At 39.8% G+C, this 23,406-nt stretch overlaps 2 protein-coding genes across 13 annotated transcripts in view; one reads left to right on the forward strand and one right to left on the reverse strand.

The window, feature by feature from the left end:
• The window catches only part of TXNRD2 (thioredoxin reductase 2), a 30,621-nt gene extending 29,090 nt beyond the window's left edge, over positions 1 to 1,531 (reverse strand). For 3 of the 6 annotated variants that reach the window (XR_011729760.1, XR_011729758.1, XM_071763540.1), the window contains exons 1-2: positions 1,399 to 1,531; positions 229 to 294 (exon numbers count right to left, since the gene is read on the reverse strand). Coding sequence is in view for 1 of the 6 variants with exons in the window: in XM_071763540.1 (XP_071619641.1) it covers positions 229 to 294; positions 1,399 to 1,474 (142 nt within the window). In the remaining 5 variants the exon portion in view is untranslated. Of the gene's footprint in view, positions 1 to 228; positions 295 to 538; positions 605 to 1,398 lie in introns of those variants that run through there. The other 3 variants (XR_011729759.1, XM_071763542.1, XM_071763541.1) reach the window with 2 other exon arrangements.
• Positions 152 to 23,406, forward strand: COMT (catechol-O-methyltransferase). 7 transcript variants are annotated; one of them, XM_071763549.1, is made up of 6 exons: positions 4,807 to 4,890; positions 8,518 to 8,603; positions 17,070 to 17,352; positions 18,989 to 19,182; positions 20,287 to 20,418; positions 22,105 to 23,406. In XM_071763549.1, exons 3-6 carry the CDS (start codon positions 17,070 to 17,072, stop codon positions 22,282 to 22,284), a joined length of 789 nt encoding a protein of 262 aa, XP_071619650.1. In that variant the 5' UTR covers positions 4,807 to 4,890; positions 8,518 to 8,603; the 3' UTR covers positions 22,285 to 23,406. The 7 variants fall into 7 exon arrangements, with proteins under 7 accessions (XP_071619653.1, XP_071619657.1, XP_071619656.1 ...); XM_071763554.1 differs by lacking the exon at positions 8,518 to 8,603 and adding an exon at positions 9,895 to 10,108 and having other exon boundaries at positions 4,852 to 4,890; XM_071763552.1 differs by lacking the exons at positions 4,807 to 4,890; positions 8,518 to 8,603 and adding an exon at positions 152 to 363.

Consider the following 23,406-nt stretch of genomic DNA (forward strand, 5'->3'; position numbering starts at 1 on the left):
AAATAAATATTTAGCAGCTTAGCAGGAAAACCAAACAAGATCAGCCCAGCTGAGGGTGTGAATTAGTTTGCAAATTATGTGTATGGAACTGAGTTAATGAGTAACGTGCAGGGACTGACCTATACCATATTTCTTAAAAAGCTTTCTTATCAGAAACACTTAGCTTGGTTTCCATAAACACCATTCAAGTTAAAACAAAACCTTTGTTAGTTATTTATACATACAAACCTTCTTTTGCACAAGCAAGGCCTCCAGACCCTCCACCAACTACCAGAAGATCATACTCATTCGTTCCTGTGAAGAGGATGTAAAAAAAATAAGGGAAACAAACAGGCAAGGAAGACAGGAGAGCTACGCCAGAAGGTAATTATAAAAGAATACACTTTTTTTCTCTAAAATGTGTTATTGCGGATTTAGATTTTCTTTAGTGTATTTGTGCAGAGTCCCAAATCATTCTCCAAAACATTGAAGTATCTAATCTGTTCTCTGTGAACGAGTGACAGAAAATAAAGGAATCCAGAAGTGAGGAAATAATTACATTTTTACACAATGTCCTACGAAGCTCTTTCTGCATGATTACACAGCTGCAAACAGGTCTTCTGTCTCTGCACTACAACAGCACATTCTACACGGTGATATTTCAGCGGGCTACCTTACCAGGCTGGCTTCAGCTGCAATGTAGACCTTGATGGGGTGTGGGGGGGCAGCCGTAGGTAAGCCAGCCCCTTCTGTCACCTCACCCTAACTCCCCAGTCTCCTAAAAAAGTTCTGAAGTGGCAGAAGGCAGGTGAGCAGTAACTCGTTTCTGAGCAAAGCCATCGGGGCAGCCCCTGCTTTCAGGGAGCTGCCAGTGGTTCAGAGGACAGCCAAGGCCTGCAGCATCCCCACACCAGCCGCACGGGTGAGGGACTTTTCTTGTCAGTTCAGAGCGAGCTGTCAGAGCTTAATAGTCTCCGGTTGTTGGAGTGAAGCCTAGAGAACCTGTCTGGCTGTCTCCAGCGTGGCTCTGGTACCTCTCCGTAAGGCCTGGCCGCGGGCCTTGCCCGCTTCACAGCCACCTACGGCCCTCAGCAACTCAGGGGCCGAGGGACAGGCTCCGAGAGGCACCGGGGCGGGGGTGGCTCTGAAAGCCGGTACGGATGGAGGCAGACCGCCGCTCTCCCCTCCTCGGCCGCTGAGGGAGGAGAGCGGCGCCTCCGGGGGTGAGGGGTGGTGACGGTCTCCGGTCCCCACCGCAGTCGCACAGGTAAGGCGCCGGGGGGACTCTCCCCGCTGTGCGGGTGGCGGGAAGGGCTCGCGGGACCCTCCCCAGACACTCGGGACGTCATGATGTGAAGGCAGCCCGCTTCCCGCCAGGAGAGGCGGAGGTGAGGCCCCTGCCAGGCGGACACCGCGTACCTGAGAGGGCTCGCAGCGTACGGCACAGCCCCGAGACTCCCAGGAGCCGCGCTCGCCTCCGCCACAGCGCGGCCATGCTGTACGGCACCGGGGCCTCCGCGCCCAGACAGGACCCCGGCGGGGTGGCCAAGCAGCGCCTGACGGGAGGGGAGGGGGGGTGAGGGCAGGGGCCGTGATGGGTTGAGCCCTCCCGCCTCAGTCTGAGGGAGCCGCCGCTTCCCGGTCCCCGCTGGGGCGAGCGCTCGCCCTGCGCCGGTTTCTGGAGCCTCTGCGACGCTGCCAGAGGCCTTCTTAAAAGGCGGGCACAGCCTCCGGCTGTAGCGAAGCGCAGTTTGCGTTAAAATCGGACGCGTTGCGAGGGAGAAAACAGCCTCCGCTTTACCTGACTGTTTTTCCCCGAGATGATGGTGCAAAAGGTGCTCAGGGAAGGCGTTTTGGGAAACGAGGCACGCGACGACTGCCCAGAGCCTTCACGGATACTCGGGGCCCTGCCTTTTCTCCTCTGAACCCGCACACCCCTTTGTAACACACACCGAGGAGTGGGCTGCGTGAGGTGGAGGCCCAGACCTAAAAACCTCTCATGAGGTGGTTTGAAGAACCTGTCCTCTTCACCAGAATCAGAGGCAACAGTTGATGGATTCCTGTAGCTCAGACCCACTCAGCCCTGACAGGGAGCAGGGACTGAGGTGTGGGAGAGGCAGCTTCCTCACACAAAATGGCGGAGCAGGCCCATACCACAGGTCAGTGGTTGAAACCAGCACAGATTTCGCACGCTGTTTATCTTTGGTGGGGCAGATGCCTGCACAAGACAACCTGCTGGAGTACCTGTCAGCCTTTGGCAGCTGTTGATGAAATAAGAACAGTGTTGCTGACCTACTTCAGGTGGAAGCTGTGAGTTAGCAGTGCCCTGAATGTATTCTGTCAGCCTAACATAAAAGGCCTCAAAGTAGACATTGATCCATACCACAGAGAACAAAGGTCTTTCAGAAGTACTTGCCCTTACTGAAGCACTGTAATGACCCTGCCTTCTGCTTATCTAGCAAGTTGCAAATGATAAATAACCACTATAGCCAACACTCGGGGAGAAAGAATCAACTGCTTTTTCTTGGGGAGAAGCTGGTGACAAAAAACAGTTTTAGGAACTCATGGTTCAGCTGCCTGTAGAGCAAGGGCCTGGCTCACGAGGGGGCAGCATCCAGCTATTTTGTTTCAGGAAACATCAATCATCTAGTCCACAGTTGAAGAGAAATGGCAGGAAAATAGATTACTTGAAGTTTTGTAGAACTAAGATCAGCTCCTAGTGTAGGTCTGTTTGGGGCTGTTTTGGGTTTTTTTGTCACTCGATTAATACTTGAACATACCTGAAGCAGGTATTACAATAACTTTAGTAAATGTATTGACTACCTGTTCAGTATCACTGCTATTAAAATAAATAAAAAACAAACAAAAAAATAGCAAAACCCATCTCTGTTGCCCCCTGCGGCACTAATTATTAAATCACAAGAAACACTGCAGCAGTAGAAAGTCATGCCTAGAGTATCCTGAGGGGCCCTTGAATTAAATAAACCTCAAACATATTCAGATACTAATACTTTATGCTTTTTGGGTACAAGCATTTGAAGTTGTTCTGGCTGTTCATTTTAGCCACTAACCTGAATTGAATCAACCAATGTTGAGCATATGCTCTTCACATGACATTTAATCCAGCTGTGTAGAATTAGATTTCCCCTAACACCAAACAATTTTATGTGAAGAAATGTTCCTGCTGCATTATGATATTCTGCTGATAAAGAAGGGCCTTAAATACAGCAAAGCTGTTGATAGAAAACATTACCTTTAACCAGCACCTACAATGGCAATTTAGGATATAATTGATGGTAAATTTAGAGTAATGCTTCTAAACTCTTTTAAAGATAGTTTCTTGGCCAAGTGCCCACGGTAATGACTACATCATACAATAGTGTTACTGATTGCTTTAATTATTTTAGACCTCAGAGTCTAGATAACCAGAGCCTATGCAGCAGTAGTGAGAGTGTAGATTCTTTTAGATGGTTTTGTTCTTAAACACATCACCACATGCTCTTGTCTAGCTTGAAACTGAGTCAGTTGCTTTCAGTTGGCATCCTTCTTAAGTCTGGGAACCAGAACTGCCCATAGCTTCTGTTGTGCCACCAGCAGGCAGTGTGAAGCTGGGGTGTCACAGCCTTCCATCTGTATCTCCCAGCTAATGATGTAGCACTGTTCAGTCCCAAGGCTGAAGCTTTCCCATCAGGACTGCCATCTTCAGAAGAAAGTACAAACTCTGAGTAATCCCACTGCACTTTTTCTTGCACATTCTCTCAAGCAAGGGTAGAGGCAGTTAGCAGCAATGAGGAGTGGGTTTTGCCTGTGGTGACAGTATCAGTTGGAGGAGTAGCCACTGATATTTGCAGCAGTCAGCACTGAGCAGATGTGACTGTGCTGTGTTTGAAAAAAACCTTCTCAGGGAAAAGAGAAAGATTCTGGTTATCAAGGGTGGTTCCTGCTGTGTCTGGCTCATGACCTACAGCTTTCTACTCTCATCATTCTTTTGTGGCTAGTGTTAAGCTGAGCAGGATAATTTGTCTTTTTTTTTTTTTCTTTTTTTTTTTTTTTTTTTTTTTAAGTGTATATAATATATATATATGTTAATGTCTTTTAAGAAAGCAAGCATTAAATCCTTTAGTGGCAAATATATTCCAGTATTGGGAATAATTTACGTGAAGCATTGTGTTTCTGCAGTGAAATAATATTTCTTCAAAACTTGGGGTTAAAAAAATCTTCTTACAAGATAGCTATCAGACTTAACATTACATTTCCACATATTTTTTTCAGTTGTATCTAGTCATATTTAAAGCCATAAATTAAATTAATACATTAGATGTGGTTTGGTTCATTTCCAGGGCTGATTATTCAATCTGCTGCAAACAGTGTAGTATTAAAAGGGCAAAGGAAACACCACTGTAATATGTTTTAGAAATATATATAAATCCATTCAACAAAAATAGGGGGTTTGGAAAGCATTAATTCATTCTTTTAATGAAAACTTTCTGCTTTTGAATTTATTGTAAGAATAGCTTGGAATTCTGTGCTTTGATTTCTTCTTACAAAAGACCTGTTACATGTATCAGTGGCTTCCTTAAATTTTTTCTCATGAAGGTAACCAGGACCAAATACCTTTTCTACCTAACACTTTAGAAACTTTGACTTTTCAAACACATTCTCTTGTCTTTCCTGGTTTTTTGGGTTTTTTGTTGGTGTTGATGTTTTGTTTATTTTGGAGGTTTTTTGTGTGGTTTTTTTTTCTTTTTCTTTTTTAGTGGGTGGGGTGGGAAAGGGATTATATGAGAGGTTGTATTTTGTGGCATGACTGAATTAATAATTTACAGGAGTGCCAGTACTGTACTGGATTACTGGTTGAACTAAGAGGTGTCTGCATGAGGTAGGACTGTTGGGTTTCTTACCATCTCTCTGGTGAGTGATTGTACACTTTTTTTCCCTCTTTATTGTTGTTCCTCTGCCAGTGTGTAGCATGATGTGCTTAGCATTAAGGAAGAAGGAGGAAGGAAAGAAAAAGCATGTGGAAGGAAAGGCATGTCAAATAGTGAATACAAAAATGGAAACAGTGTCACAGTCTCCATTTCCATGTGAAGTTTACAAACTTGCAACATTTTGTTAACATGGGAAAAATATATCCCATTAGCTAACATTTTTTTTAATGTAAGGTCTGCATGTGGATCTAAACCAACTATATTGAGAAAGCTAAGAAAAGCATACCTATCACAGAATTATTCTAAGTCAGTTCATACTTTGAATTCCATTTTAAAATGTTATTCTAAAATAAACACACCATTCTATTTTTTTTCTAAGCCCCCACAAAATGGTGTCTTGTTACAAAGAGTATATCCTTCAGCTAATCCTCTATCTGAAGCTATCCTTCAGTTTCCTCTATGGGAAACACTTATGCATAAGTTCATAAACTAACAAAAATTATTTAGCATTTCAGCTCTGTTATTTTTTCATTTGTTTGCTTTTTTATTTTTAGAAATTTATCCGAAAGACTTGTTCAGAATTTAGTCTATATCATTTTATTCCTTCTTTCCTTAACACAGAATCTTCTGTTCATAGTTTGTCCTAAACAACTAATTGATAACAACTGAGGAAAAAAAACCAGCAGAAACAGGTGAAGCTTCAAATAACACAAAGTCTTGACTCCATTCAAATGCTTATTACCAAAAATGTGAGAGTAAAAAACCCAGAAATATGTTAGACTTAACTGAGCTTCTAGTTTTTCATGAGGAGTTATAGTCTCCGAAAGCAGGAAGTTTTTTCCAGACTACATTTAAGATGCACAGTAAATACAAAATAGTCTAACTGCCAATCTGTTAAAGTTTATAGTACAACTTTTCTGGCCATCCTTCATCTTTTTTAGCTATTTTCTATTTTAGATAGCTCCAGGCAATTTCTTGATTCATACATGACTGGTGTTTCCTTTCTCAAAATTCCTCTTTTGCATGTTTCTCAGCAATATAAATTAATTTGACTGTTGAAAACAGCAAATTCACATAAAAGAAAATCCCTCCTACTATTCAGAAAATGCAAGCTCAAAAGAATTTTCTTCCATGCAGTGTTTCACATGATCTGTGGGGTTTATGATAATGTGCTAGCTTTCCTGTCTCCCTTTGATTAGGCTTTTAAAAACCAGTCTCTGGCCAGGATTATTAGAAGAAGGGAATGCCATTTGTTGTTATGACAGGCATGGATTTACTGGGAAAGCTTTAGCACTGTGCTGTGCACAGCAAGTGGGGATAGCACTGCCACATCCTATCATGTGATTGCAGCTCTGTAGCCTTCATTGGAGGCTGGGACCTCTGTACATGATAAAGTCTACTCAGGTTTGTGCAGAAAGATCTGAGCTTAAGTCTGTCAACTGTCAGAGCAAGCCAGTCTGAACCAGGCAGTTGTTCTGACCTCTTACCCTCCATGTGATGTTTCTCCCAAGCTAAGACATCCTGGGTCTAGATCTTCACATAGATGTGCCATTCTGCAATACTGACTCTGACTTTTAAGATCTTGCCTCTACACAGAAATGGTATTACACCAATACTTTTTTATCTCTCCACAGTTGTCTGACCTGTGGGTAATATCAGGGTAAGTTTATACTGTCTAGAGAAGGCTAAGTCCTGTGAATAGTCTATAAATGTATGGACTCTGGAGTTTGTAGCATTGTAATTATGTTAGTAAAAATTTACAAAAATTTCAATACCTTTGCATGCCCTGCCTTGGACAAAAAGGTGAATTAAAGGCATAAGTCTAGCAGCCTACTAGAGAAACTTGGAGAAAAAAATTATGCCATAATAGTATATTATAGGATTTCAACTTTCTATTAACTTGGAAGTAACTTATCAACATTATCACACAGTTTGGGTTGTTTAACTAACTGAACTCTGGCTTTATCTAGTTTGCAGTTATTGCCATTCAACATTTTTACTTATGTAACAAAATATCTAGAAAAAAAGAAAGGGTTACTTTGCAGGCATAGCCTTTATCATACAAGTAAACACTTGTGGGCAGGCAGAAGCAAGTTTGCTCCTCCCATACTTCTAGCCTGAAGAATATGATTCAGCTCGAAATTAGAAGTCCTTTAGAAGTGTTGTCATGGGACACTGCTCAGTCTGGTAAATCTTGGCACTAGTTTGTGCTGCTAAGCAGATACCACCCACCAGCTATAGTTAACTGCAAGGACGTCTCCAAAGAATAGCTCTAAGCTTACAGAACGAGGTCAGTGCATAAAGTTTTACTGTTTTAAGCTCTCTTCTCTACAGCCCAACTGTAAAAAATTCTCAGTTAATTTTAATTTTGAGTGGCATCAGGGGTCAGACAAGCACAACCTGTCATGGCTTCACAACCAGCTTTTGACTAGACAGGAAATTACTGTCAGTGAAGCTGGAGTGCACTGTTGCTTTTTGCAATAAGCTTATTGCTTGTTGCCTTTGTTCTGCTTGATGTCTGGATTATAAGAAGATATTTATTGCTAAAACTCTGTAATACAAAGAAGGGATACTTCAAAGTTATTCTGTATCCACATTGGTACTGTCAGGGTCTTGATTATATTTTGTTTAGAGTTACTAAAAACCCTTTGATCTTCACCTACCTCTTTTTTCCCTCACTATTCTTTATTCAATTAATCCACTTAATTTTTTTTTTATTCTTCTCTTGTCATGCTCTCTGGTAGTCCCTAATTCTTTCAGGACCTTCCCACTTATGTGACAAAGCCTGTTTTCAGTTCTTCAGCTCATGTTTCTGCCACATTTGATACAAACCCTTTCTTTTAATCTTTAAAATGTTTCTAGGCTAGAGCTTCAAACACTCACTCACTAGGTCAGAGTTTTGTAGTGAGACAACAGCAGAGAACTACTAGTAGATTGTGTTTGGGTTTTTTGTTGTTTTGGGTTTTTTTTGTTGTGCAACTTAATTGCAGTTTGATTATATTGTTTCCACCTCAGAGGAAACAATATAGACTATCAAGCCAAGAACAAGGTTTATTGGAACAAGCCTCTTTTATCTTAGAGCTGTTTGTAGCAGAATATTTTTCCAACTGGAAGCTATAGAAATTCAAATGTACTCTTTGTAATGTATTGATTGCACCTCCTTCTATAGTTGCTGCTAAGCAATTTGCTATACATACCTCTCCTTCCTCCAGCAGTACTCTATATTTAACTCACATGCCTAGGTCTTGTTTCTACAACTTCTGCACTGGCTGTAGCGTGCCACGCCTGAGCTGAAAAAATAACTAAATCCCTTGGGCCAAATTCATTTCTGGAGTTGCTTGATTGAACACAGTGCATTTACACGGAGTACAGATTTGGCTCATACCTGACTTTGTCAGCATTCACTGTGCTGTAACTAAGTAACAAGAACACTGTCATTAGGGGACAGGCGAATAGCTTTCTCTGGGGTTATTAGAGCACCGAGCACCTTTAAGGAGCACAGAAATCTGTGAAAGGAGTTCGCAGAAAGGACACCACTCCTTTTAGAGTCTGTGTAGCAGAACTGATAAGCTGTTCCTATGGTGTGATCGAATGTGACTGAATACTGCAGGCTCGTGGACTCTTATTCTATAAAATCCACATCAGAGCAGGACAGGAAAAGATCGAAGAGAAGAGCGTCTGTTTCCACTGAGAAAGGTACAAATTTAAAATTTTTATATTTCTCAGACTTGACATGATTTGTTATCTCAGAGAATATCATTATTTTAAACCGTGGTGAATAAGAAAGAAGTGGTGTTTTCCACGTTCTGACTCTGGTACTCATTGTCAGGAAGCCAGTCTGTGGGCAGCAACAGCTTTCTTAGAGAAAAAGCAGGACAGATTTGTGTATAATGCACTGGTACTGTATTGTAAACCTTGAGAGTTGAAAGAAGTGAGATGAGATAACCTCAGCTAAATTGCAAATGTAATTTGTGACTATAAGTCTGCTGGAATTTGGTACTCATTTGTATTCAAGAAAAAAAAACAACGCAACTCAAGCTTTAGTCACTTGACTGAATAGCTGCTTTTATAAATGTGTTGCTGCAGCTGTAGTTTATCGGGGTTTTCATTCTCAAGAGGGAGTTCTGCTACAGCAAAAAGCATTGAAGAACAGACAAAAAGCGAGTACATTTGTGTGCTAGCCCCGTTGCTGCTTAGAGAGTATCTTTCACCCATTATGGACATTCTTTACTTTCTGTCCTTTTAAAAACAAACTCAGATTTACCAATACTGTCAGCCACATGTCATACCAAACATCTCCATAAACAACCTTTACCTCATCTCTGCACTTAAGCTTACTTTTTCTGCTTACTCAGCCGTAGACTCCTCTAACAAAGCCCTCGGGTTCAGAATCTCATCCATTTGCACAGCACTGAAGTCTTAAAATGCAAAAGAAAAAGATTTCCTGATTTACAGCTTTAGTTTGCATCAGTGGAAAAAGAGTTTAACCGCATTAACACTGTAAACAATGTACTTGTCATTCAATTTTAGCAGTATTTCTTAGCAGCCTGCAGCTGGTATCATGTTTATCTCTGCCAGTCCCACACTGTTGTCTTTCAGCATTCCTTCAGGATCACTGGAATTAGAACTGACAGGGAATTTTCTGAAAAAACATAATTTTGGCAGCAGTCATTGAAACCAGATCTTAATGTGTGAGGCCATCCATACCAGTTTTGCTAAAAGTCTCTCAAGAGAGATTTCTCAGAAAGCAATTTCTAGCTGAAGTAAGAGACACTGTGCACAATCCAGCTACTTTTCTGAGGAGGGCATTCACTCAGGATTTGAGCAAGTTTTCATGCCCTGCTCTCTGAGACTGCCTCTTCCCATGCAGTGCTTTAGTTATCTGCTGTGCTGTGGTGGATCCTACCTTGCCTGGCCCCTCTAAAGCTGTTAATTTCTGTAGAAATAATCCATCATTTCAGCAACGGTTTCCTTCCTGCTCTTTCAGATCCCTCAGTGGGTGTCCTCAGTACCAAGTTTCATTAGTACGCTCCCTCTGGCCTGAAAAGCAGCTTGTGGACAGCTGAGCTGTGCTGGGAGAGAGACAGATTTACACTGGATTAGCTGGCAGCCTTGGAAGCAGGGCAGGAGCATGCAGTGGGGATTTGGGACACTGAGGATTCAGCCCATGATACAAAGAGAAAATGTGAAATCTGTCACAGGTGATTATGCTGAGGACAACTATAGCCATTTTGGTCTTTCCTATTCCAGCCCTTTCTCCCTACCTCCATTTGGGGTAAATAATTTAATAGGGACTTGCTTTACCACCTGGGGAACATGAAAATCTCAGCTGAGATTTACAGACCAGCTCTTAGTGTGCTGACAGGGCAGAGCACTTGGTACTTTTAGCAGTGCATTGCCTACCAGGTGGGACTTGTACAACTCAGATGAGCTAAACCAACCACTGGCCTCAAACACTGGTACAAATAATAAAAATGCCCCTATGGTTCTGGGGTATATATGAGGACTATCAGAAGCAAATGATTCCTAGAGGTACCTTTAAGGATCTTATTCCTGAAAAACAGTCTTTGCTCAAGGCCTGGTAAAGTGCATTTTTTATCCTTCAAGAATTCTCACTCCAAACTCCAGCTTTAATCACATTGTGTATTCACTAGGTCAGTCTAGGTAAGAACTCTGCAGATCCACACAAACCTCCTTGTTGGATGAAGATGAGGCCTCTCTCTGTGGCCAGTTTATTCTGAGCCCTGCTCCTCTTTGTGGAGCACATTACCATTATATATACACTTTTCTTTGGGTGGTACCACAGAATACCATTTAGAAAAGGGAGTTTTAAGTGGGTAGCAGTTACCCTAATTAAAATCCATCTGGGTAGAATGGATTGAAACACCTTTTGAAGATTAGCTGATGGGGCTTCCTAGTAGGGAACAGGCACTTTTAATTTCTTTTCCTTTCCTTTCACTTGGAGGTTTTTTTTTCTCCTTTCAACCTGAGTAGAGTAGAAAAGATAAAAGGCCTAAGGGAAAAAAAAATGGTCAGGACTTAGCTTCACTACCATGACAACACAAATTCAGACTTCTATAAATGCAAAGTTGTAGTAATCTGAAAAAAACTTAGCAAGAGGTAAATGCAGATTTCATGAAAGAATGCTTAGTGAAAAATTACATAAAGTCAGTTCAGCTTATTTTCATGATGTCAGTGGAAAATCTAAATGTCAAATTCTCAGACTGAAAGTTGCCACTGAAATATGAGCTATTCACGTTTGGCAATATGCTGGTTATTCTGCACAGTGTTGCACTCATTTGAAAATACAGAAACACTAATGACAACAGGACGTAAAAAGGGGGAGTTTTGACCTTTAAAAGTATTAAAATATGAAGCTGTTGAATTGTGTTGCCTATAGCAACAGAGTAAAATATGTCTGGCAAAAGTTAGTTTGGACTTTCTGACCAAAATACTGTGCCTTTCTTGCTCTGGGAAAAGATGGGGAAAGACAAAATGCCTCATTCACAGAGATTGCCTCTTTCAAGGCAACATAGAACTAAGAGTCAGGAACTCCAGTTCCAGTCATGGCACAGCACAGATCTCCTCTGGCCTAGTGCAGAGCACCAGACGTTGTTACATACATGTAGAAATGTGCTGACTCTTCTGCATTGTTTTAAACAGCTAATAAATCCTTACTAATATGCAAATCCCCTGCATACTTTTAGTGCATGAGATACTTAAAGGCATAATGGCAGCTGAAACTTCTAAAGAATCTGAACTTATAGCTTTTTAACCCTTTTCTAAAAATAAGGGGTGCAGAAAGTTATTCATGTTCTAACATTCTTCTCTCTGCAGATTTAGCAGCAGTGCCTCAGCAATGAGTTAGATCCCATTGTCCTCAAGTACTCTACTACTATAGACCATTTATATTACCCTCAAAACCATCACACCACTGGAGAGATTCTGTTGTGAAAAAAACACTGAATGATACAAATTTATCAAGCATTTCCCATTCACTAGGTTATGTCATCTAATAAACTTTAAATTAGATTCTAAACCCTTTAGCAGCAGAATGCTAAAGTACTGTCTGGATGCTTGGAGACTTGTAATAAACTCTTAAACAACCAATCAGTACTTGGCAGTTAGATTAAATGCATGAAAAAATACAGCAAGATTGGGTGTTAACATCATTTCTCAAAGGTCTGATTTGTCAGCAGGCTGAAATCACTTGAGGAAAGTGAAACACTATCTCCACATTTTCCCTTTTGTTCCTAAGCTCAAGAATAATTATGTTACATAGGTGTTTGCTGTCTTGGTCTCTCAAAACAAATCTCTTTAATTAATGCAGAGCAAATCACTTTGGCTTTCCTAAGGTGTTATCCATATATCCCTATCAGGGACTTTTGTGATAAAGATTGATCCAGATTTACACCACCTTCAAAATTACAGAAGTAGCAGTAACTTTAACTTACTCTTGTGGCAACAAGATAGCTCACCCAAGATCAGATAAGAAAAATGTTGCTAAGATGAGACTTAAATCTAAGTTCCCCAATTAAGGATCATGAAGTTTATTCTCATTTCAGTCCTAGGGAATAACAGTCTAATGCACATGCTCTTTTTGCAGAAGAGGCTTTTAAAATTATGTTTAGGACTTAATTTTCAGTACAAAGTAAAGCAATATCAATTTATCCAAGTTAAATTTATAAAGTGAGGTTCTGTAATTAGGATTATAAGAATTCACCTTGATTAGAAAAATGTTCTACCTAACAGTTTTCAACCTCCCATTTATTATAAGAACTGTCAGCTTATTTTTGCATCTGTAGGAAATAGTCTTATTAATTACTCGTAATATAATAAACTAAGGATAAGAATAGTTAAATAAGCAGCTTTTGAAAAGCATTAGATTTGATATATGTGAAACTCAATAAGGCATATGTCCTTATTAAAACTCAATGCATTTAAACATGCTTACTTTCAACATGTTTATTCTTCTCAGTAAATACCAGTTTTTAGCAAAGGGAGATTGCTTTGGAATCTGAGAGACAAAGAGTAGAAATCAGAGGATTAGATCAAATCTCCATATATCTTCATCTAATAGTGTTATGAGAGCTTCATTTTTTATGAAACACCAAGAAAAGTATCAATTTGAAATCACTTGATTACTTGGAGTTACCTTAAAAACTGATGTTACCAGTTGTTCTAATCCATATTTTTGCACTTCAAGGAATTTTAAGACCAATTATTTTTAGTAGTAAATGGAAACATTTACCAGGAGGACTGGTAAATAGCATTACTGAATGCTGACCTTTGGTGAAGTGGCTGGAGTTACCTGTACCAGAATAAAAAACAAGATTATATTTTTTTGTCCTCTATCGCATGGGAATTTTTATAGCTTTAGAAAAACTGGAGAACCTGTAATAGTAAAGGGGTACTGAATCCCCTACCTTAACTATTACTGCCATTAGATCCTGAAGTCTCAGCCATCCTCTTGAGTCTTCTTTTATAGCCATTGGAATGACTTAGACACTTTGTCTTCAAGGGAAGGTAAGCTGAGGAAGCAGATTCTTACAGTTTGTGTTTTCTTTCTTTGAAACTGTCTCTTTAAAAACTCTGTAAGCTGAAGCAGAGGTACTCCCATTTAAATGCTGATCATTTGATTACACATTTCAGCAGGGGAAAACTGCTGAACTGCATTATGAAATTATGATTTGGTCTTATGAAACCTGCCCAAATGAGTAAGACCAGATGCATAAGAAAACAACCCAGTACTTTAGAAAGATTTGTCAGTAGTTTGACGGGTTGAGACATGAAATTTTAATAAGTTTTCTTTTGAACTCTGTCTTCTCAAAAACAGATTTAGTGATACATGTTACTTATTCCCTTCCGTAATGTTTTCCCTCCAGTTCTCTGTTTATCCCCTTGCTCAATTTTCCATCTTGTCTACTGTTTTCCACTTCAAATTGGAGCTTTCAAAGAGAAGGCTCAATTTATCAAGCATTTCTAATGCACATAAGAGGTTGCAGTACTAACTTGTGTATTTGGAACCTCAGTACAAGCATTAAATAATAAGACTGACTGCCTTGTAATAAGTGGTTATGGGAAATTTGACTATGTGCAAGTTCAGTTTTATTGCATATTTAATGGATCTCATGAATCCACATTAAAGCTAAAATTACTGTTGCATTTTCTAGAGCTGTCATAACATGGCTGTCTCTTAGGTAGTGACAGTTTTAAATTGGTTGAGTTACACACTTAATTTTCATATCAAATATTTTCCAGCTAAGAATATGAAAGCAATTACCTATTTTGGTACAGATATTTTTCCCCCTCTAGGTGCGTGTCCATCACCAATGCATCTTGCACTTGGTAGACTGCTTTTACAGTCTGCTGATATCCTTAATTTTTTTTCATATCTAAGAAGACAGAAATTAAGAGAGAGAGAGTCTTTGAAAAGGAAACTATTAAAAAAAAAAAAAAAAGAAAAAAAGAAAAACCCCAAAATATGTCTGGGTTGCTCCTTTTAAACATTACCTTCTCTGGAAAGTGTTTTTCAGGATAATTGCCTCCTAAAGGAGTTCTGCTAAGAACAACCCATTCTGACAGGTTAGGGAAGCACTGGGGTGTTATACAGTAGTAACAACAACAACAACCATCATCATCATCATCATCCTAATAATTGAAAAACATTCTTTGGTACAACAAAAACAAGTGAACTTGTCTAGGAATGGAAAAGAGCAGCGTGTATTATACGGGTTGTTGGAATCTGTGAGCAGCCTCTAAGGATCTGTGGAGGCAAAGTGAAAATGGAGGGGCAGGTAATTTTTGTTAAGTTATGAAAGGAAGTCCTCATAGTCTGTTCCTTGTTCAAAAAGGAAGTTTTAGCACCTGCTGGGCAGGGCATGGGGATGAGGTAAGCTGCAGGTGCTGACTCTTCCTGTTTTGGGAAATTTGACCAATGGCCTTCTATCTATACTAAGCAACAAAGGAGAAAAGCTGTTCCTCAAAAAATGTTCCAGCTAGTTCATCCTGCAGCTATCATCCATTCTTGCTGCCTGAAAGATCTTTGAAGGGCAGCCCCAAACTCACTGGCAGAATCTTGCAGTGCTAAAGCAAACAGCCTGTGGCAAGTTGTACTCAGAGGGTGCCGAAGTATCCACTGTAACCTGAGAATTATGTCTGGCAGTAGTCTGAAATAATTCTGAATGCCAACAGTCTTCATTTCTAGCAGGACCTGAATACAGTTGGACTGACACAAAGTGAGTGACTGGTATGTAGGGCTCATGTGGTTTCCCTTTTCCAGAGACAGGAAGGTTAGGTACCTGCTGGCATCAGTAAATAGTTTCTGGGCAACATCCGTTCATTGCAGTTCAGAATAATTATTTCTCAGCTGTGTCAGTAATACAAATCCATCTACAATGACCATACAATCAACTAAGCCATGAAAGCCAAGTGAAGCTAGAGAAATATTTTTCTGTTAAAACAATGACATTTTCTTATCCCAATCCAAGTTCTCATTGAACAGATAACATGGAACGTTTTCACACAGAAGACTTAGGAATAGCAGAAGTCTCAACTGGAAGGTGCAGTTGTGCCTGATCAGCAGAACTACTGGCACATAGAAAGGAGGAAACAAAATACGTCCAGGCCTTTGTGATTGTGTTGAGGTGAAGAAGCAGGTTCTTAATAGCTAGGAAACAGAATTCTGCAAGTCTAAGAAGCAAGATTTTAATGTGTTAATGATGCTGCCAAGCCCTGAAAAGACATGTCTCAGGTCAGGCTTTGCAAAGAAAGCATTGAAGATAAGCATTAACATTGGTGACTGCTGAAAAGCTAAAATAGTAACATTTTAACTGCTCCAAACAAATCATACTTGTGCAACTAAGATAAGTGGATGGGTGAACAAACATTGGCTGTGCTGTGGGTTGAGCATATCTCCATGGAAACTATGTCATCTTCTGAACTCAAAATGTGTTCTGCATGATGATACAGAATTTAAAGCAGTGGAGTAGATTTTGTTCCATGTGTGATGTGCATGTGCCAAGTTCCACAACTGAATGGAGGTCTGACCACCCTTAACATTTACGATTTTCCTGGGACAATTTCAGGGAAACAAAATAAAAGGGAAGGAAGAACAGTTAAGGAGAGATCTGGATTTGGCTAATCATATGGCTCCATTCCCTCTAGTTTTGGGCAGCCTGACAATGTTGTAGCAGTGGTTTAGCTGAACTCCAGGCAGGTGGAACATTAATACAAGTTTACAAGGAAGATACTCACCATTTTTAGGAAGCTGGAAGAAAGACTTATCAGACTATAAAGGGTTGAGTGCTGTGTTCTTAAAAAATAACAGTTTAAAAAAACAGTGCAACTCAAGCCAGCCTGCTGTGGTTAACAAATTGGTTCTGACTCCCCTAGACCTGTATTCAAGTGCCTAATTAGACTTAAAAGAACAAATGAAGTTGGCGTTCATTCCTCCCAACAGTAACTGCAGCACATTCCAATCGGTGCTGCTCTCAGTGTGCAGCTGTCAGCCCCTGCTTGGGCAAAGCAGAGGTGGAAAGGCAGAGATGTTACAAGCAGCGTTACCAGAAATGAGGTGTGTTTGGGTTTGTACAAGAGGAGCTTGACATGCGGAGAATCATCACACAAATCACAACTCGTAGTTTGGCACCATCTCAAAGGCTAAATCAATTCCTTAATTTTAAGAACCCTTTATCAGCTATTTAGTGTGGGTAAAAGTAAGGGGCGTGATATTCCATATTTCCTTACTAAAGTCAGTTTAGAAGTTTCCCAGTGCTCAAAAGTTGGAAGAGTGAGCTCACATGCAGGCTCTAATTTCAGTTTTTAAATCCTTTGAAAAATGGTTAGAACAGATTTGATGCTGAGAGGCTCCTTGTGCATGCTCGGAGCCAGGACTGAGCAGCTGTGCGGGGGAAGGGACCAGACGGTTAAATAAAGCTACTTGTTGACTGCCAGGAAAATTGGCTTCTAAAGGGAGTGCCACAGAGCACCATCCATTATCAAGTGACAGAGAATAATTTTCAGCTACTCTGGACAATACAATAATTAAACTCTGTGTGCTCCTGTTCAGTATGGCTGGTTACTGCTTATGCAGCTTAATATTTACAAGAAAGATAGTGCTCTCCTGTTCCACCTTAACCCTGGACTGTTTTTCTCTTCCAGATGCTGGAGATCTCCTCAGGCCTTTTGTTCATTGTCCTCGCCCTGCTTTTTGTTTTCTTGCTCTTGGTGGTGCTCATCAGGAAAAATAGCACTGCTGCCCTTATCTGGAATGAAGTAATCCGGGAGAAAATAACCAATTTCATCATGAATCAGAGCAAAGAACAGAGGATTTTAAATTTTGTTCTGCAGAACGCAGTCCGAGGAGACCCCTGTAGTGTGCTGAACACTATAGATAAATACTGCTCCCAGAAAGAATGGGCCATGAACGTGGGTGATGAGAAAGGTAATTGCAGCAGGGATCAGCACTCCAGATCCCTCAACACTAGCACAATACAGGACATCTTCAGGTATTCACATAGTAACTTGCATCTGCTGCCAAAAACAACCCACAACAGCCTCCTGGTCAGCAGAGTAGTTCTGTAAACAGTAACGCATGCTTGTGCAGATGTCTGTGAGGAGAGGTATCCAGTGAGTAATCCAGGAAGTCACAGGACCAAATCAGGGTTTGTTCCTTGTGTACATTGCAAGTGAGTAAGCAGAGGGTGACAGTTTATGAGAAAAATGTAGGCTTGTGTTAAGCCTCAATTCCTATACAGGGTGGCCTTAAGGTATGATTAATTACATTAGAGTACTATCAAGATTTTTAACGTTGCTACTTAGCAAGTAAATCAACTTGTTCTTGCCTCCTAAAGAAAAACACATGGGCAAAACATTTTTTTCCATAGCTGCAGGAAAGTGACAACGTTTTCAAAAAACTGAAATGGCAAAATGTTAACAAGTTCACTTGCAAATAGACAAAAGTATTTCATGCTGGGAAAATACTGAAGAAATTTGCTTAGTCTGGGATTAACATAGCTAATGAAATACAACTGGAAGCACTGCTATAAAAATGCTTCTCTGTCATGGGTACATTTTGTGAAACTCACTCCTCTGCATGCTAGGCTGGGGTGCTTAGGGCAACAGGGTGGTATGTGGTGGGTGAATAGGAGTCTGAAAGCTCTAGATTTTGATCATTTGGGATTATATTCTTAAAAATTCCACTCTAGTTTTGCTCTGACTAGATGACCTTTTCTCAATGAAGAATTGTCAAATTTAATGCATCTTTAGTTCTTAAGATTTCAAGAGTGACCACATGATCTGAAGATGCAAGCATCATCATCACAGTATTCCTACACAAATAACAGACAAGAAAACATAGTGAAATGTAAATGTACACAGAAAATTCCATAGCTCACAGTAAAATCCCTTCAAATATATTTACAGATCAGTTATCTAGTTCTTAACTGTACAGGTCAGAGGAGATCTTTTTCTCACAAATAAATCCTTTTCTGCAGGACTGAATATATGGCTGTCATTTCTTTTTCTGTTGTTAACAATTACCTAATAATTTGCATCCCATAAATTCATTTAGGGAATCTGAATATTTTGCAACTTTATGACTACTTTTCTTTTTCCATTTAAAAACAAGTATCTAGGGTGAGAAGTTTTGCATCAGACTCCTGCACTTGTCATTTGCTACAAATATGAGCACTCAAAATTCAGGAGTTACATATTTCACAAATTTGGCTGGTTTCTGCAGTAAGTTCTCGGAAAAAGACACTGCATTTTTCTCTTGTAAGATTATAAATATTTTAGTTAATTCAAGCACTTCCTTACTCAAAAATGTTTATATTGTGAAACTAAGATTTCCTCAGTTGAAAGTTTGCATTTTCAAACTTAAGACTGTCCATGAACAACTTGATCACAGATAAGCAAGTTAGCAAAGGAAACAGCATATAATTTGACACCAACCCTTAATTTTTGAAGGTCCTGAGCAACTGAGTACATGGATTTTGTAATTTTCCTGTCACTAACCTGCTTTTCCTTATGTGAACCAGTTTGGTTTTGCCTAGAAGTTAACCTGTTTTCACTTCATCCAGGTTTAATTCTAGACAAGACAGTGGAAGAGGTCCAGCCATCAGTGGCACTGGAGCTGGGAACATACTGTGGCTACTCAGCAGTCAGAATTGCTCGGCTGCTGAAGCCAGGAGCTCGTCTCCTCACTGTGGAGTTCAACCCAGAATTTGCTGCCATAGCCAAACAGATGATTGAGTTTGCTGGAGTACAAGATAAGGTAAACAGCATTTGGCTATGGTTGGTATGAAGAAGCAATACATGGGCAGTGGGACTTTATCCATATAAAAATCAGTAATAGTTTTAAATCTCCTACTTGTCAAGCAAGTAGGAGACCTTAAATGTTTGGGAACATGAAGAATTTAATCATCATGCTTGATAGCAGGGAAAAGCTGTCAAAGTTCATGCAAGGACATCTGCTTTTCTGTCCATACAGTGCAAATGAGCTGATTTTGTTAGCATCAGCCAGGGGTCCAAGTACACTGCAGACTGAGCTGAGAGACAGGCTTGTCAAGATGTGTCTGACCAAAACAATCAGGGCTGTTCTCCAAAGTTCTTTACTATGCAAGTCAGAATGAAGATTTGTAGGGGCAAGACCAAAACCAATCATATTCATTCATATCTCCTTAACATTTTGAAAGCATTTAGATTTCATCTTCCAGTTAGGCCTTTTCACTATTCTCTGGTTAATACAATGGATTGGCCATTTGCTGAGAGCTGTTTTCAAAACTCATAGAGACTGTAAGAGTAATACAGGCCTGGAGGGAGGCTCCAGACTTATGTCACTTATTATAGTCACAGGACATCAGCATGCACAGTCCTTTTTATAAAATTGATACCCACTAATGCAAAAACTGGTTAATTTACTGTCATTATTGAACTGCAAAGCATGTATTCTTCTTGATAATCAGAAGCCTTTCTATGATTTCCATCCAATATTTATTAATATCTTGTCATCCTTTTTTTCCTTGCACCCACAGTTAATCCTTATTAACTGGCTCTGTGCATAGTTACAGTCCCTGAACACTCACATTTCACTCTGATGCCTCCCAACAGATAGATGAAAATATTGGTTTTCTCTATATAAACTAAAAAGTTCAAATCAGTGTGAAGACTGAGTACAACAGAAAATTGAACCATAGTCTAATTTCATAGGTAATTTGTTACATAAGTTCACAGGAAGCAGCTCATTATGTGCAATAGACTTCAGATGATATGAACTTGTCCATATCTAGTTGATCACAATATATATGTATCTAAATGAGCTAGAGACACATGCTTTTTCTGTATGGTTCACAATTCATCAGCTGGATTTGCATTTCAGGTAAAAGTCCTAGAAGGCCCTTCAGGTGAAATTATTCCCCAGCTGAAGAAAAAATATGAAGTGGATACTCTGGATTTTGTATTCCTGGACCACTGGAAAGAGAAATACAGATCAGACACCATCCTGCTTCAGGTAAGTATACTCTTCATATGGGAATGTCATTTTTCTATTATTTTCTTCACAAGTAAATCCACTTTTTTGAGGCTGCCTCTTACATTGAGAAACTGCCAACTACTTCCTGACTCCTGCCTGAGGACTGCAACATTATTTTCTCATCCAGACCCTTCTGTTTTGTTGGTTTTTTTTTAATTTCAGTCCTGTCCTCCTCATAGCTGTTTGAAAAGGAAATTTATTTGGGGTTATGAACAGCCAGTACTGAATTTACACAACAGTAGCTAAGAAAATGTTCCCTGCCTACAGTTACTTTGTACCCACAGAAACTTCTTCTAAACTGCCGGTGTAAGAATGACTGAGCTCTTCCCACTGAGAGCTTGCACATCCTTATCTGAGCTTAACCTTCACAACACAGCCAAAACAAACAGGGAGTTTAGTTCCACCACAGTGGTCAGTCTGATGCAACTATGACACGAAATTGCTTTGCATTAAAAAAAGAACACCTTATGAAATGAGGAGGGGAAAGATGAAGAAACAATCCCTACATTTTCTCAGATTTTACAAACATTCTAACGTGCAATTTTGCAACATGTTGCAATATTAATAGTGAATATTAAATATGGATATAAAACATTCAGATAAAATATATACTGAAAGTGGCTCAGACAGCATTCCTTCTCTTGCACTTCTAGAAAAGCCTGACACAAAGAGCATCCAAAATCCTGATGACCAGTGGAAAACACAGCACAATGTCACTTGCAGGCTTCTATAAACTGTGCAACAGACCAGAGGATATTTGCCATGACTCTAAAAAAATTGCTTTTACTGTGCTGACTGGGGATCAGTCACAGGAAGCAAAAGCAGTAACCTAAACAGCCTTCACATCACACTCAGCAACAAGACTGCTCTAATATACTGGGAGCAACAAAAAAACCACCCATGTTTTAGCTACAAACTCAAGCCTGTAACCACAGGATAACAACCAGGATGATTAACCATAGACTGTTTGAAACCAGCTGGCAAGCTCAGATAAGCAACTTCTACAAGACAAAAATACCAGTAAAAATTAGGTTTGTAGTTATACTGAGGATAAACATTGCACTTCTTGAATATTGCAAATTAATTATCCCTTGTGGAAGTATTTCACAGTGATCTTCATTGTGCACAAACCCTGTTTCATGCCCAGCTCATGAACAAAGTGGCAGAAAGTTGTACAAGATGAAAGGAAAACAAGTGCAGAAAGTATTTTTTATTCTTTAGCAGTTATGGAGTTTAACTGAGAGTGGTACTGCCAGTCTCACAGGTGACCTTAAGAGCTACTACATCATCTTAATGCCATATAAGAAGTTTTCAAACATCAGACATGAGAACCTAAACAAAACTGTCTTACTGATCATGTAGATGAAATTGGAAACAATCTCAGCATCAAACTGCATGCTTCCAGTGCAGAACCTGAATGACCCAACATGTTATCAGCATCTCTAGTGTTCTACTGATCATGTCAACAGAAAAAGCACAAAAAATATGACCAGGAAGGATTGGAGAGTTACTCAGCTCATGCTCCATCTTTTCCTCCATTAATAGCTGTAGTAGAATGAGTTTTTGGATGCAGGCACTTGAGTATAACATGGTTAACCTGGAAGTGCATTACATTCAAGCCTGTCTGCTTAATAGTCACCATGAAGCAATTTCTCTTCTTTCTAGGAATGTAACTTGCTGAGGAAGGGCTCAGTTCTTCTGGCTGACAATATCATCTTCCCAGGAGCTCCAGAATTCATTGACTATGTCCGCAACAACCCTCGTTTCCAGTGCACTAATTACCCATCTCATCTGGAATATATGAAAGTGGCAGATGCTATGGAAAAAGCTGTGTTTTTGGGGTAAAGAGAGCCATTAATACTCAACTTTTGCTTCAAATAATGTAAATGCAACTGCACAGGTGTATTTGCCCATGCTTTAAGTCATTTTGTGGGGGTTTTTTTTTTGGTTTTGGTTTTTATTTTTTTCCCATTTTGGAGCCTGTAATTAATGCAAGTGCTAGTGCAGATATTTTTAGACCAGGTAGAAACCAAGACTGGGAGTAAGTAGGATAACTGCTCAAAGGTCTTTTCCATCATTTCACATAATTCAGCAAACCCAGGGTGATGCACATTGCCTTATCTTTACCAACACATCATCAAACAGCAGTCTGTTATTTTGAGCTCAAACCTGATCATGTTTTGGTCTTAGAGTGAGGTGGAGAAAGTTGCTGCAACTTCTGAAGACTTGTGTCCCCAGGCTACACTGATAAACTATTATCAAGAGTGGAAAAAACATGCATGTTGCCAGAAAAGGCCATTTCAGGAATCCTGATTACTAGCATGCCACTTAAGGCAGTGAAGGCTCCTATCATGGTATAAGATACTTTTTGCATAGTTACTGCAAAAGTTATTAATCATCTCTATGCTAGAAAAAAGGACATGCACAGAAATAAGGAAGACCTATGCAGTGATGAGAAAATATAACAGAATTTTGCAAAAGCTAAACAGATGAAATTATTAATCTGCCCATGCAGAGGCAGGGAAAACTGAAGTTCTAAAATAAACACAGATAAGACAGATTAAAATACAGATAATAAAAGGAGCAGGCTCTTTCCAAAGGAACACCAAAAACTACACATCATCAGAGACTTCAAGAAAAACTTGTCTATTGCTTCAAATTAAATTTACTTATCCCCCTTATTATTTTGTCTATACATAGTGTGTGCTTTTTAGGGGCTAGGCAAGCCACTTCCTCTGAAGTGCTGTGTATGTTTAAGATGCTGTCTAAAAATAAAGACCAGAGCTAATGGGTTTTACCAGATGTGTGTTGTTCTTCACTAAGAAGATTCAAGGCCAAACCTGAAGTCCCACCTCACCAGACCAATGCAAAAATTCAGTGACATTTCCTGGCACGTCCTGGTGTGATTATGTAGTGAGGCAATGGTCGCTTTTATAAATAAAACAAAAAAATCCACAACAGAGCAGG

Source organism: Heliangelus exortis, chromosome 19 (genome assembly GCF_036169615.1).
Source record: "Heliangelus exortis chromosome 19, bHelExo1.hap1, whole genome shotgun sequence".
NCBI classification, from domain to species: domain Eukaryota; kingdom Metazoa; phylum Chordata; class Aves; order Apodiformes; family Trochilidae; genus Heliangelus; species Heliangelus exortis.